The sequence below is a fragment of the Schistocerca americana genome, chromosome 1 (genome assembly GCF_021461395.2).
Source record: "Schistocerca americana isolate TAMUIC-IGC-003095 chromosome 1, iqSchAmer2.1, whole genome shotgun sequence".
In the NCBI taxonomy this organism is placed as follows: domain Eukaryota; kingdom Metazoa; phylum Arthropoda; class Insecta; order Orthoptera; family Acrididae; genus Schistocerca; species Schistocerca americana.
Genome location: NC_060119.1, coordinates 666,861,484 through 666,877,881, shown reverse-complemented (window position 1 = coordinate 666,877,881; position 16,398 = coordinate 666,861,484). Strand labels below are relative to the sequence as shown.

Sequence of the window (16,398 nt, the reverse complement as noted above, 5' to 3'; positions counted from 1 at the left end):
CCAGATTCGATTTGGAGTGTTTTTATGACGAACCAAAAGTGGTTCTGTGAAGCTGGTTTACGAAAAACACACATGAGAGCGCCATGTAAACATAGTAAGTGAGAAGCCAACTAACTGACAAATTTTGGGCGCCCCTGTAGAATAGGAAAGTGTTTGGCTGCGGAGCGCTACTGCTGCAGGTTGTCTAAGCTTCTGGCAGACAGCTAGGAGAGTGCTACAGCGAGCGGCGGCGGCGCCTCAGAACTCACTCGGAGTTGCGGGAGCTGAGCAGCGACGCCGAGGAGTCTCGCCGGCGGTAGGCGTCTGCTAGGCGCAGGCTCAGCGGGACGGCCGCCACCAGCAGCACCAGGCACCACGCCGAGGAGAACCACAGGCCGTTCTGCAGGCACAAACACCAGTCACGTGGCAGCGAGGGAAGGTGGGGAGTCGTGAAAGGGTACGTGTGCAAGTCGCCAATATGTTGTTAAACGGCAACAGACGGCCCTACACTGTCTCTACCTTCATGTTCCAAACTTATGTGCAACCAGTAATAATATCCACGTGCTATTTTTTCTGTTGTGACAGATATTAATAGCGTACAGCGTGAAGTACCACAATACTTTTCCCTCTCAATAGGTCTGAGTATGTGTTAGAGAGCAGTGGCCAGCAGTTTACTCACGAGAGGGTCGAGGGCGTGTCGGCAGAGCAGCTGGCGCGCCGCGTGGAAGACGTCGAAGAGCGGCCTGCAGGGCGCCACGTGCCTGCCCACCTGCGCCAGCACGTGGGTGCGCGCCTGCTGCAGGTACGACAGCAGGCGGTCAGCGTAGTGGCGCACCGCCGCATTCGCGATGCTCTCGCCCTGCTTGCTCACGAAGTACTGGATCGTCTTCAGGTGCGACAGCGACTGGTTCGTCTGCCTCTGCAGCGGCGACAGCGCCACCTCCAGCGCCGTCAGGCGGTAAACCAGGTCCTCCTGCCGATCACACCGAACGTCGGTACATCTCGTATCTACAGGCGCCTTGTTAGGCAAAATCTCATCATCCATGTCCATTTTCAAACAACGTATGACCTGTGTCCATCAGAACATTCATCAAAAGTTACAACAGGTGGTCTCCAAGCCCATAGGAGACGCGATTTCATAGTGGATACATACAAAAACATTGTGAGCTGGATGTAGCTGTTTCCTCTTAAAATATGTGGGACTCCCCAGGCGGAATCACAGTAAATCAAATTGACCATGTACTGACCCAGATAAATCACCAAATACGCAAAATGATCAAAACAGTAGCCGAGAAGCAGACTGTGGCTCAACCAGTTTTTGGTTAAAATTAGTTCATAATCTAAATGGAAATGACAGAAAATCACACACATTTCCAAAAATAAAACATCTAAATTTCCTAATTTTTTAATAATAGAGGTGTAATTAAATAAAAGTTTCCGAAGATCCTCTACGTATGCCAAAGAGATACAATGAAAGATATCTCAAAAAATTATAATTTAAGAAACATATCAAACACATATTACGATACGAGAACTGTGCTGAAGCTGTCGTTGATAGGATAGCTGTTATAGTTTGAAGAAAACTGCTGCAGAATCGTATAGAGTATCTATCTTACCCCTAGTGATATATGCTTCTACATCCTTACATCTGTCCTCTAGCCATTCCTGCTTAGCCATCTTGCACTTCCTGTCAATCTCATTTTTTAGACCTTTGTATTCCCTTTCGCCTTGCATTTTCGTATTTTCTCCTTTCATCGATAAAATTCAATATCTCTTGCTTTACCCAAGGATTTCTACAACCCCTCACCTATATATGTATACAGGGTGTCTCATCTAACTCTGCCACCTCAAATATCTCTGGAACAACTATAGATATCCAAAAACGGTTTTCATCAGCATGAACGTACGGCAAGGGCTTAGGAAACCAAATACTACGCGAAATTTTCAAATGTAAACAAATACTATTTTCAACACAAACTTGTGTATTTTTAGATTGACACCTCCTATTATTTCGTATGCAGTCAATAGCATGAAAAATCACAAAAATAATGGCGTTGGTTGTATCGCAATACGTCAATTACATCCCGAGAAATTGCGAAGCGAAGTTGACGCTTGACATAAATTAAGCGAACAGCTAGCACACGTCTTGAGACTCAAGCGTGTACCTCACGCTGCCTGTGTCAAGGGTTCACACAATGGGAAGGTATGCACAATCCACAAAAATAAACAAGTAACACGTCCAAAGCATAGTTACCTTTTTCAAATTGTAAATGTATGTTTATTCCAGCGAAATGATAACTGTGCACAAATTCATAAAATCGAATTTGTGTCAATTTCAGTTTGGGAGCTAGAAACTTTCATTTTTATGGGTGGATGCAACATGCTGCATATAACTAGTTTTCCGATGGATGTTCTGGTGGTGGAATATTGATTTAAGTGATATGTTCAAAAAAGTACCCATTTTTCCGACTGCACAGCTCCATGAACCTTGGAAACTAGACTCATTATAACCCCTCTTTCCTCTTCATTACGGCACCATTACTTGGCATAATACTGATAGCTTTATTAGTATCCCGTATTGGACATTTCAGGGTCGCTATTTACTTGAAAATTTCGCTTCACAATCCTGGCTACAGTTGTATTTAACCACTCTCTTCTACTTTATCAGCGCCCCGCAGCAATCAGCTTTTTGAAATATACTGTGCTGCACACTAATCACTCAGTCAATTACAATGATATTGATATACCTGGATCACCATTATCAATTAACTAAGCCCTAGGCTATAGCAAATGCACTTACATTAAAAGAGTGACTGAGTGCGCCAACTGTAAGAGATAGGAAATCAATACGGAAAATAAATCGCATTTCTTATTTGACCTTTCATCAAGCGCTTTACAAGTTCAGCTCATTTTGCACTGCAGGCGATAATAACACGCGTGCACACGTGCACACATCCGGAGACACACACACACACACACACACACACACACACACACACACAACGCAGGAACCAATGCGATGACACCCCACCAGACTTTGAGGTAGCAGATTTGATTGCTGATAGTGGAGGAAATTATTTGGACTGGAAGACCAGGAGATGAGTAGTAAGCCAATACTTTGGTTTAAATTTTGATCTTCCCTTGAGTTTTACGTTAAGCTCGGAATATTCTATGGAGCTGTAGGATAGGAGCAGAGCATATATGCTGACACAGGATTTCGCCCATACCTCTCCTCTTATTTGGACAATAAATAATATCAGCACAGCATCATATTCTACGACGATTCGCCACACTAAGATACCAAAACTTCACACTTGACACATGTACCTTCAATTCTGATGTCGCATGAAGACTCATAGAACTGGCTGCAACGATTTAACTCACAGTACTGGCTAGTCACACTCAACGTGTTTGCTGCTTAATCCATTCAAAGTCAGTCAATCCCATGCTCAACTAATGGGTGCTGCAGGGACGGAAAGATGCGAGTAGTCGGCATTTCTTTCCGCGGAAAGTCTTACCGAGGGAGGGGGGGGGGGGGGGGGCGAGGGGGGGGGGGCTTGTCATAACGTGTCAAGTGTTTATCTGCTGCCTGCAGACAACTGTATGAGAGCTTCTGTAATGTACTGGATGAAGGGCTGGAGAATAAGCAGAAAATGAAACCTAATTCCAGTACAAAGCCCACTCTTTGGAAAGCATCAAAGGGGTCGTCGTGCTTAATGTCTTCATCCTACGGTCAGATAACAATCAACAGCATCAGATGTCCTCACTCCATGACAAACTATGTAGAAACGTTTCATCCAGAAAAGTGGCCCAAGGTTTGGTCGTCAAGAACTTGACGCTATAATCTCTTCTCCCTCTACCGGCTAAATATTGAGGGCAAAATTTCTTCCACCTTCATCATAGAAATATAGAAATTAGCTACGTCCGAATCGAAGACTGCCGCACAAGCATACGCCAGTGAAGCCTGCTGTGTAAGGTGATGAGGCGGCGGCGGCCTACCTTCCTCTGCTCCAGCGGCGAGATGTGGGACGACAGCAGCCGCTTGGCCCGCGCCGCCAGCGTCTCCAGGCGAGAAGCCGACGACAGGTCTGCCACTTGCGAGGACACGCTCAGCAGCTGGTCCGCCAGCGCCTGCGCACGGTACAGGTCATCAACACTGCTGCCTACCTGTACTCAGTGAAAGAGCTACTTGCTGGATAGCAGCTATCAGGTGTGACTCTAACGCCTGGTTAACTGCATGTCATGACCTTATGAAAGGTATAATAAGACGGATATTAACAGACTATAAGCAATGCCTTTTAATCTGCTTATGGAGCTAGTGCTACAAACAATATGGTTGTTTTTTTACACATTACGCTTTTTGGGTACCGCACTACGTACCACGCTCGTCTAAAGTTCAGATGTGTTCTTTGATATTAACACTTTTTTGCAATCACCGATGACTTCCTATCATAAGACCGTGGTATAGAATTCAAGTATCAACTGTAAATTAAATGCGTCAGCGGAAGAAAGTGTTACCGCACAAGAATGTCATTTTAATTACTTCCTGTTATTTGCTGGCTAAATTTAAAGGCAACAACCAACAAACAGTTTGAACAGATTACTCGTTACCAAATTGAGGGCCAGCATTTTCTTCAACTAATACCTTCAGTTATCAAAATTATGAACTTAACTGGTATGTGCTAATGAAACTGTATGTGATTCGGTATTCCGAACGCAAGATATAGGCCTCTCCAAGATATAGGCCTACCATCACACTTTAATACTGGGAGGACCAAACGGTTGCACGTAATAGTGACTAAACTTATTACTAGACATATATTCCTAACATTGTGTCAGCGTGAGGTGCGATCTTCAATAGTGTGAACACTGAAGAAACTTTCAAACGCTAAGATCGATAGTAAAGCATTTATTACATTTAGATACGCGGTTTCGGCAAGACTACGTTGTCTCCTTCGGATCTGCAGTAGAATAGAACCGCGTCGGACAGGATAAATAGTGAACTAGCAAAGATACAACGTCGCAAACAAATATTTCCACTTTCCGCAATATGTGAAAGAACAACATACCTTATGCTCTATAACATTACATTATTTTCTCCTCAGCACTGTACGTACACATATGACAGTGTCGTGAAATTCACCAGAAATCGGAATGTCAAACATGAAAGAAATACCATGTACAAACGTGATACTAATGGGCCGACTACGAGTGCTCACACACAACAGCTGAGAACTGACTGAGAATCAGCGTAAGCATTCTAAGTGTTTCATAAGCCCACCAGATGGGAGTGTTGTGGTATAATACCGTCTTTCATTGTACAAAGGCATGGATATATTATTCCTTATGATTGTGTTATGTTAATTAACTCTAATTGTTATTTATTTAACCCGAGCGATTGCAGATGTGAAAATGGATAACACTACTGGCCATTAAAATTGCTACACCAAGAAGAAATACAGATGATAAATGTGTATTCATTGGTCAAATACATTATACTAGAACTGACATGTGGTTACATTTTCACGCATTTTGGGTGCATAGATCCTGAGAAATCAGTACCCAGAACAACCACCTCTGACCGTAATAACGGCCTTGATACGCCTGGGCATTGAGTCAGACAGAGCTTGGATGGCGTGTACAGGTACAGCTGCCCATGCAGCTTCAACAAGATACCACAGTTCATCAAGAGTAGTGACTGGCGTATTGTGATAAGCCAGTTGCTCGGCCACCATTGACCAGACGTTTTCAGTTGGTGAGAGATCTGGAGAATGTGCTGGTCAGGGTAGCAGTCGAACATTTTCTGTATCCAGTAAGGCCCGTACAGGACCTGCAATATGCGGTCGTGCATTATCCTGCTGAAATGTAAGGTTTCGCAGGGATCGAATGAAGGGTAGAGCCACGGGTCGTAACACATCTGAAATGTAACGTCCACTGTTCAAAGTGCCGTGAATGCGAACAAGAGGTGACCGAGACGTGTAACCAATGGCACCCCATACCATCACGCCGGGTAATACGCCAGTATGGCGATGACGAATACACGCTTCCAATGTGCGTTCACCGCGATGTCGCCAAACACGAATGCGACCATCATGATTCATCCGAAAAAATAACGTTTTACCATTCGTGCACGCAGTTTTGACGTTAAGTACACCATCGCAGGCGCTCCTGTCTGTGATGCAGCGTCAAGGGTAACCGCAGCCATGGTCTCCGAGCTGATAGATCATACTGCTGCAAACGTCGTCGAACTGTTCGTGCAGATGGTTGTTGTCTTGCAAACGTCCCCATCTGTTGACTCATGGATCGAGACATGGCTGCACGATCCGTTACAGGATAAGATGCCTGTCATCTCGACTGATAGTGATATGAGGCCGTTGGGATCCTGCACAGCGTTCCGTATTAGCCTCCTGAACCCACCGATTCCCTATTCTGCTAACAGTTATTGGATCTCGACCAACGCGAGCAGCAATGTCGCGATACGATAAACTGCTATCGCGATATGCTACAATCCGACCTTTATCAAAGTCGGAAACGTGATGGTACGCATTTCTCCTCCTTACACGAGGCATCAAAACAACGCTTCACCAGGCAACGCCGGTCAACTGCTGTTTGTGTATGAGAAATCGGTTGGAAACTTTCCTCATGTCAGCATGTTGTAGATGTCGCCACCGCCATCAACCTTGTGTGAATGCTCAGAAAAGCTAATCATTTGCGTATCACAGCACCTTCTTCCTGTCGGTTAAATTTCGCGTCTGTAGCACGTCATCTTCGTGATGTAGCAATTTTAATGGCCAGCAGTGTATTAGCGGTTACTGGCAAAACGATGTCTAATAGTGTGTTACATTTGTGTGATGTGATAGGCTCCACATATGGGCTTCAGTCCGTCGTATTCGCTTCAGATTTTTTGAATTATCATTATTTTCACGAATTTACTTTGACTTGAATGCCCTTTGACTTACGGAAATGAAAACTTGACAGCGCTAGACGGAGATACCCATAGTCCCGAAAGCCTACCGATGACGCGTCGAAGCACATTTTGACGTCTGCGCTTCTCAGCAGCAGGAAATAAGTCCTATTTATTGCGTTTTTTATTATTTGTGTGACCAAAGAGACTGAGTTGAGGAGTTGAGGATCCGCCGTATTCGTTGAGGGATATTTCCTGTCTCATATGCATGCAGCTGTGTAATACGCAGACTCCAGCATTAAGTGTCTGTGGACGAAGTCACAGGGCTTTCAAATTGATCGCAATTGGTGGAGTACAATAAATACAGTTAATCACAATTGAAAATGAAACAGTGATAAATACTATTTGTTTTCCACATTGATGTGGTGATGTGCCCATCTCTTCCATCGCTACGGAAGCAACAAGATTTGCAGTGACAACTTTCTTTGGACTGTCGAAGGACAGTAATGCTCACAGAATTGTGTCCTTGTGGTCTTTACGTACAGAAACCTTATTTCAAATATAGTGTGTCTTAGGAAGCTCCCGATAAATTGTGCGCGCTGTAATTTGTTGGTTAGTTGCTAGCAGCGGGCTAGTTGGTGTAGTGGTATGCTTCTTGATTTAGGATGCAAGAGATATCGGATTCAAATACCGAACTGTGGTATCATAGTTCTGTACCACCCTCACCGACGTCCCACAGTTGACAACTGAAACGAACGTTTTCGACAGACGCCAATAGCAGCCACAAGAGGACCCGGCGGATCCATTGATGTGCAACCGCAACCGGCCTTTGACCTTCTTCTCATGTGCGGATGCACACGTATTGCCCGAACTCTTACGGGACTCGGTAAGGTTGTCTGCCGCGAGTAATGAGTGTAATGGGCAGGGGCACTACGAATGTAGTGTGTGGATATTAAGTTGAGAATGTGGGTCTCACGGGGAAAGTCCCTGCAGTCGCACTATCCTCTGTGCCGTGGCCGAGCGGTTCTAGGCGCTTCAGTCTGGAACCGCGTGACTGCTACGGTCGCAGGTTCGAATCCTGCCTCGGGCATGGATGTGTGTGATGACCTTAGGTCAGTCAGGTTTAAGTAGTTCTATGTTCTAGGTGACTGATGACCACAGATGTTAAGTCCCATAGTGTTCAGAGCCATTTGAACCATTTATCGTCTGTGCCGTCGGTGGCCGAGGTGGATAGAGCGTCTCTCATGTAAGCAGCAGATCCCGAGTTCGAGTCCCAGTCGGGGTATACATTTTCAACTGGCCCCGCCGATGTATATTAACGACTGTCGGCAGCGTACGGTCTTGATTTAATTATCATTTCACGCTACACGGCCAGTCTGAGTCGCATTTTTCGACAGTCTTCAGTTTTAGTCAGCCATCGACAGTTTGCTTGTGCATTAGTAGCTGGAGCCTTACAGAACACGACGCTCTTTAGTTTGCTTCTTGTAACAGTTGGATTTTTTGCTGTTTGTCCTTTCATGCCGGTCGGAGTGGTCGAGCGGTTCTAGGCACTACAGTCTGGAATCGCGCGACCGCTACGGTCGCAGGTTCGAATCCTGCCGCGGGCATGGATGTCTGTGATGTCCTTAGGTCAGTAAGGTTTAAGTAGTTCTAAGTTCTAGGTGACTGATAACCACAGATGTTAAGTCACATAGTGCTCAGAGCCATTTGAACTATTTATCGTCTGTGCCGTCGGTGGCCGAGGTGGATAGAGCGTCTGTCATGTAAGCAGCAGATCCCGAGTTCGAGTCCCAGTCGGGGTATACATTTTCAACTGTCCCCGCCGATGTATATTAACGACTGTCGGCAGCGTACGGTCTTGATTTAATTATCATTTCACGCTACACAGCCAGTCTGAGTCGCATTTTTCGACAGTCTTCAGTTTTAGTCAGCCATCGACAGTTTGCTTGTGCATTAGTAGCTGGAGCCTTACAGAACACGACGCTCTTTAGTTTGCTTCTTGTAACAGTTGGACTGTTTGCTGTTTGTCCTTTCATGCCGGCCGGAGTGGTCGAGTGGTTCTAGGCACTACAGTCTGGAATCGCGCGACCGCTACGGTCGCAGGTTCGAATCCTGCCTCGGGCATGCATGCGTGTGATGTCCTTAGGTTAATTAGGTTTAAGTAGTTCAAAGTGTAGGGGACTGATGACCTCAGAAGTTAGGTCCCATAGTGCTCAGAGCCATTTGAACCCTTTGTCCTTTCATAAAGAGAGAGCTACAAATCCAGTAAAACTTGTGTTTACTGTACTTACGTGTTCGCTAATTATTTCTGCTCCTGTCCAATTTCTCTGTGATGACGGCTGCTACACCACTGTGTAGCCCACCCCTCCTTACCATCGTGTACGAAGTAGTACACAACTCGAACGAGGCCTAGCGTTATATACCAAGTTGCCAGAACTACAGCATAACACCGCCCCAGCGGCACTGGGAGTACCTACCTGCAGGTCCCTGGCGGTGACGGGCCCCTGCAGCGCGAGCCGGTGCAGCGTGAGGTTGGCGCTGGCGGCCTGCAGCGTGTCCTCGAGCTGCGCCTGCAGGCCGGGCGTGAGCACGCGCAGCTCGGCCAGGTCGACGCGCAGCCGCGACACCTGCTGGCGCACGCCCTCCCACTGGCCGCCGCGGCCCGTCGCCGCGTCGCTGTCGAACAGCTGCCGCAGCTGCAGCGCCTGGTACGCCGGCCGGCCCAGCTCGCACTCCCTGCCACAACGGCGCACCTCGCTGCAGCTGACACGGCCTGCAACTCCTATCCTTACACAGGAGTCTTACACACATGTAACGCTCTGGTTTTATTGCCGGTGCCCATTGATAAATACACAGGGCGATTGAGCTGCCCCTACCAATGGGTTTTACGCAACTCGCAATGCCTTTAAGAAGCACGCGCGAGATTTTTATATTCTCTCGCCCGCTACGTACAAACTATTAGTCCTACAGAAAAAAATTGAACAAACCGTTTAACAGGAAATTTAATGTGGTTAAATTTTGTTTTCACTAAGGCCATAGTTCTCGAATTATTCAAGAAAATAAAACTGACCTACCAATGCGATTTATCTGCGAAAGGTAATAACACTAACTGTAAAAATATACAATATAGAACGATAGATGCAGAAAAGACATTATTTTTATTGTATGAGATTGTAATGTGTAAGTAATTAAAAGAAGTATTATTATCTTTGTAAGAGTATAAAACACAATGCAATGCTCATTCTTCTGTCTAGTCTGTTTTGTTCTGTTCGTTCTGGTGTTAGCTGGAATAAGGTACGCAAGCTATTGTGCTGGGCTAGCACTTGTTTCTGTCGTAACGTAATTGCAAATATTTAATGGTATAAAATGTGTCCTAGTAAGAATATATTTGTATAAAGTGATCTACGTGTGTTATTTCAATAACCTACGCCACATTTATCTTATGAAAAGAACATTTAATGAAAATTATTTAGCATGTTTCCAGCTGCTGCGCAGCGCGTAACAGTGATCTCTATTAACAACTAGCCGCCATTACGTGGTATATTTAAAAATATTTTTTCACTGCACAATGTCGATAGCCGGAGCGGAAGAAATTATGTAAAAATATTCAGTGAGATTAATTGAAGGAATCCAGCGAAATAATTTTATTAAGACTCGTCTATTCTCTGTGATAGTAATAATTTCAGGTCAGTGAACTGGAGCTGAGTAATACTACGCTATTGCAGTTACAGTAATTTGTAGGGAGCCTGGCGCTCGATAAAACCAGATATAATACGTAATTGGCAACCTACGAAATTCATTATTTTACTTATTATATCTCTTTTGTATTTTTTTGAAAGCTAAACGTAAAAACTATACTCACTAAAAATCAGGAACAGATCACGATAAATCAAAGGACAAACAAATTTACTAGGAGAATGTTTCCTCTAAAATATATCAGTTACACATTTTTTAAAGAGATATAACACATCCCATTACAAAATTTAAGTACGAGGCGAGTTTTTTTTAAATTAGTACCGTTTTGAAATTAAAAAAAGACTTGCTAAGATATCTCAATAATTTTATTTTTACATGTAAGCCTGTACCTTAATTTACTCTTCTACATAATTTCCGTCAATATTGAGGCACTTGTCATAACGTTTCACCAGTTTCTGAACATCCTTCTCGTAGAAGTCTGCCGCCTGACTTGTTAACCATTTCATCACCATTGTTCTGACTTCGTCATCGTCTTGAAGCCAAATTGTTACGGGCCAACGTCACACCAGAATCAAAGTAACAGTCCATGGAATGGCGGCATTCAGATTCACCCAGTAAAGTGAAGTTTAAGCAAACAGTTTCTGCCTGGAATATCATGTGCACAGCTGTTTGGGACAGAAAAGGGGCATTGCTTGTGGAATTTCTGCCTCGTAAAGACGCAATCAGTACAGCAGCTTACTGCAAGACATTGCACAATCTGCGCCGTTCAATTCAGAACAAAAGACGTGGCAAGTTGAGCAAGGGCATCGTTTCGCTGCAAGACAATGCCCGTCCGCATGTGGCGAATCAGACCAAAGATCTCATCACATCTTTTCGATGGGAAACTCTAGATCATCCTCCGTACAGCCCCGATCTTGCGCCCAGTGACTACCGTCTGTTCCTGCACTCGAAGAAACACCTGCCGGTCAGCGTCTTCAAAACGATGACAAAGTCAAAACAGTGGTGATGCAGTGGTTAACAAGTCAGGCGGCAGACTTCTATGAGGACGGTATTCAAAAACTGGTACAATGTTATGACAAGTGCCTCAATATTGATGGAAATTATGTAGAAAAGTAGATTAAGGTGCAGGCCTTCATGAAAAAATAAAATTATTGAGATATCTTGGGACATCTTTTTCTTTAATTTCAAAACGGTACTTACTTAAAAAACACGCCTCGTACATTAAATTTCCTACAAAAAAGTTCTGTCGATGTTTTCGGGGAGACTAAAAGCTTGCACATAACAAGCGAGGGAATACGAAAATCTCGCGAGTGCTTTTTGAAGGCGTTGCGGGTTGCATAGATCAATAGGTAGGGGCAGATGAGTCATGCTTGCTGAACTTTCGTCACACTGACCCAGATCTCAAGCAAAAAATTAAATCTCTGTTCAGTGATACAGAAAAGGAATGCTAAGGAAGATCCACAGGAGGGTGTTTGGATTAGGGTATTTTTGCCGTCACAAGATGTCACTCAACCGCGACAGACTGAAAATCCCGCCAACAGAGTTACGGTTGCGGCAGCACGATTCCGTGAGAGCACCGCGACACCAACACTGGCGCCAATCAGCTTGCGAGGCAAGCTAGACACTGGACAGGACTGGGAGTACGACCTAGGAACTAAGGAACTAAATACCACAAACAAAGCAGAACTGCTGCCAGGGCTGTCATGAAGTAATCTGTAGAGCTTACACTGACGTAACAAAAATGATGGTATAGCGATATGCACATGTACAGATGGCGATAGTATCATGTACGCAAGTTATAAAAAGCCAGTACTCAGGTGATTCATGGAAAGGTTTCCGACATGATTATGGTCACACTGTTAACGAGGAATGGTAGTTGGAGCTAGACGTATGGGGAATTCCATTTCGGGAAACGTTAGGAATTCAATATTCCGAGAGACGCAGTGTCAAGATGTTCCGAGAATACCATATTTCAGACATCATCTCTCACTACGGATAATGCAGTGTCCTTCGGCTTTCACTTAACGACCGAGAGCAACGGCGTCTGGATAGGGTTGTCACTGCTAACAGACAGGCAACAGTGACTGGCATAACCGCAGAAATCAATGTGGGACATACAACGAACGTATCCATGAAAACTGTGCGGCGATATTTGGCGTTAATGGACTATGGCTGCAGACGACCGATTCAAGTGCCTTTGCTGACAGCACGACATCGCCTGCAGCGCCTCAGCTGGAGCCCTGTTCTGTATCTTTCCGCCATTGTGCCGATCGTTTCGGTACTCAAAGCACCGAACGGTCTAGTACTCGAATTAGAGTCCCATCATTATTCAGTACGCATTTCGGTAGCGATGCCGTTCGGGTCTAGAGAACCGAAGCGCTGTTGTCGGTTCGCGTCGCGCAAGCCAATCAAAAGCAAGCTGCAGCACATCCGCACATGCGCACTGGAGCGCGCACAGCGCCACGAACACAAAGCGGCTAGCAGACGACACAGGCGCGCTATTCTTCGCAGTACCGAACTTGCGTTTTCGCAGTACGAAGTGTTGCTACAATACCAGCTGGAATTTCGGACGAAAATGACGTCATTACCGAAACGAACCAACTACACCGATCGATATGAACGATACAGAATAGGACCCCTGGGCTCGTGACCATATCGTTAGGACCGTATACTACTAGATATCCGTAGCCTGATCAGATGAGTCCCAACTTCAGTTGATAAGAGCTGGTGGTAGGGTTCGAGTGTGGCGCGGACCCCACGAAGCCATAGAGCCAGGTTGTCAACAATGCACTGTACAAGCTGGTGGTGGCCCCAGTTTATGTTTGGCTACTTGGAGACCATTTGCAGCCATTCGTGGACTTCATGTTCCCAAACAACGATGGAACTTTTATGGATGCGCCATGCCACTGCGCCGCAGTAGTTTGCGAGTGATTTGAAGAACATTCTGGACAGTTCGAGCGAATAATCTGGCCACCCAGATCGAACCAAGGAACATTTATGAGACATAATCGAGAGGTCAGTTCGTGCAGAAAATCATGCATCGGGAACACTTTCGCAATTATGAACGGCTATAGAGACAGCATGGCTCAGTATTTCTGCAGGGGACTTCCAACGACAAGTTGAATCCTTGTCACGTCGACCTCCTGCGCTACACCGGGATGAAGGAGGTCCGACACCATATTAGGAGGTATGCTACGACTTTTGTCATGTCAGTGTAGATATCACGTGTAACAGTGTGTGAGCGATGTGATGAGAGGCGGCTAGGTACTCACTGCAGCACGTCCTTGAGCGGCACGTCGAGGCTGGCGTTGGAGCCGGCGACGTTGCGGAAGAAGCCGCCCGCGGGGAAGAGGACGCCGGGCCGGTCGAGCAGGCGCGACAGCTGCGGGTAGTCGGGCGCGCTGAAGAGCGGCCGGCACGCCAGCACCTCGCCGTGCGCGCCCAGCGCGAACGCCACCAGCGTCACCGCCCACAGCACCACCGACAGCGCGCTCGCCGTCGCCACCGCCCTGTGCGCAGCTCCCGCTCAGCTTCCAGCTTCCCTCAGTTCACCAACGTACACAGCGCGAATAAAAATTATTAGACTATTAAGCCAGGCTGAACAGTTGCTGCCTCGTGACGACTGGGTGTTGTGTGCTGTCCTTAGGTTAGTTAGGTTTAAGTAGTTCTAAGTTCTAGGGGACTGATGACCATAGATGATAAGTCCCATAGTGCTCAGAGCCATTTGAACCAGCCATTTTTGAACAGTTGCCTACTAGGCATGCACTCTAAGAAGTGGAAACACTCCCTTTTCTGAAACTTCCTGGCACATTAAAACTGTGTGCCGGACCGAGACTCGAACTCGGGACCTTTGCCTTTCGCGGGCAAGTGCTCTAACATCCGAGCTACCGAATCACAGCTTTACTTCTGCCAGTACCTCGTCTCCTACCTTCCAAAGTTTACAGCTCTCCAGAAGGTAGGAGACGAGGTACTGGCAGAAGTAAAGCTGTGAGGACGGGGCGTGAGTCGTGCTTGGGTAGTTCAGCAAAGGTCCCGAGTTCGAGTCTCGGTCCGGCACACAGTTTTAATGTGGCAGGAAGTTTCATATCAGCGCACACTCCGCTGCAGAGTGAAAATCTCATCCTGGAAACTCCCTTTTCTAACAGTAACTATTCTGCTGACGTCGGGAAAAATAAAGAAACCTCATTCTCCTCTGTCTCACCTAGCTGCATGAGACTAATGACTAGCAAGAGCTAACCATGCGGCAACCGCCAACAAAATACATTTATTTCATCTCAGTTGTATGACTATTTAGCGCCAGTGAGCTGGCGATTTGAGAGATTGGTACTGGTTTCAAGTTTCCAGGATGGTACGCCACTAGGAAGACAGAGACGACTACGAGACTGCTGTTGGGTACAACTGAGGCCAGTGACAAGGGCAGCAAAGAGAACGACTTTGTGCATGCCCTAAGCAGAGGCACAGACAGGTCAGCAGCACAGCCTACATTATGTCATCTCGAGCTGGAATCACTGGCGGTGAGCAGCTGTGCAGCAGGACGTGGGAGAAGAGTAAGCTCCAGGAAATTGGTCGCAGCGCCTCAACAGGTATCAGTCACCCGATGTCTCTCTCCCTCCCTCTCTCTCTCTCTCTCTCTCTCTCTCTGTCTCCCGAGGAGACAAGACGAGATTATACCCAACGTAGAAGAGAGAGCACGCCTGAAAAACTTATTTATTGTTTTGGCAGTTCGAGACAACATTATAGTTCTTCCTCGCATCGTAGCTTCCGAAGCCTCCTATCTTTCTAATCTCCTGTCTGCGAATTCCCCTCTACATCTACATCTACATGAGTACTCTGCAAGTCAAATTTAAGTGCCTGGCAGAGGGTTCATCGAACCACCTTCACAATTCTCTATTATTACAATCTCGTATAGCGCGTGAAAAGAATGAACACCTATATATTTCCGTACGAGCTCTGATTTCCCTTATTTTATCGTGGTGATCGTTCCTCCATATGTAGGTCGCTGTCAACAAAACATTTTCGCATTCGGAGGAGAAAGTTTGTGATTCGAATTTCGTGAGAAGATTCCGTCGCAACGGAAAACGCCTTTCTTTTAATGATGTCCAGCCCAGATCTGTATCATTTCTAAGACACTCTCTCCCATATTTCGCGATACTACAAAACGTTCTGCCTTTCTTTGAACTCCGTCAGTCCTATCTGGTAAGGATCGCACACCGCGCAGCAGTATTCTAAAAGAGGACGGACAAGCGTAGTGTAGGCAGTCACCTTAGTAGGCGTAGCTCTTCTTACTCCCTCTTCCCATGTTGCTATCAGGCGTCCTCTTCTTCTATTATTTGGGATTCGCTCCATCATTTTCTTAAGCCACCTCTCCTCCCCAAATCGGCGTACATGCCCAAACAATTTCAGTCGTTTTTCTTCTGTTGTATCCAGTACAGTGCTGCCCAGGCTCATTCTTTTGCGTATTCAGTTTTAATTTCATCCCGTACTCTTCACCTAAAGCAACACCTCCAAAATGTCACCTCCATTGACAATGAATTCCTCTTAGTTTTCCCAGTTATTTCACATGTTTCTGCTCCATACGTTGCTCTACCTTCTACAATAATTTTATATACCCTAATCTTCGTTTCTGATCTAATATCTGTGCTCGATAAAGCGTCATTTTATTGTCTGATTGCTTGGGTACTTTGCCAATTGCGGTTCTTACTTCAGCTCTTACTGGCTCTATCTTTGTTAATAACGACCCCCAAATATTTTTAAGACTCAGCATACCTTACTATCACAAAATATTACGTCACGTTTCACCCACTCCTACGTTAGACAAA

At 45.8% G+C, this 16,398-nt stretch overlaps 1 protein-coding gene across 1 annotated transcript in view; it reads right to left on the bottom strand.

Annotated features, from left to right (window-relative positions):
* The window catches only part of LOC124587979, a 183,527-nt gene that overhangs the window by 36,627 nt on the left and 130,502 nt on the right, over nucleotides 1-16,398 (bottom strand). The window contains exons 10-14 of the mRNA XM_047131468.1: nucleotides 13,852-14,088; nucleotides 9,361-9,619; nucleotides 3,979-4,110; nucleotides 659-952; nucleotides 249-379 (exon numbers count right to left, since the gene is read on the bottom strand). Coding sequence (XP_046987424.1) covers nucleotides 249-379; nucleotides 659-952; nucleotides 3,979-4,110; nucleotides 9,361-9,619; nucleotides 13,852-14,088 — 1,053 coding nt within the window. The remainder of the gene's footprint in view (nucleotides 1-248; nucleotides 380-658; nucleotides 953-3,978; nucleotides 4,111-9,360; nucleotides 9,620-13,851; nucleotides 14,089-16,398) is intronic.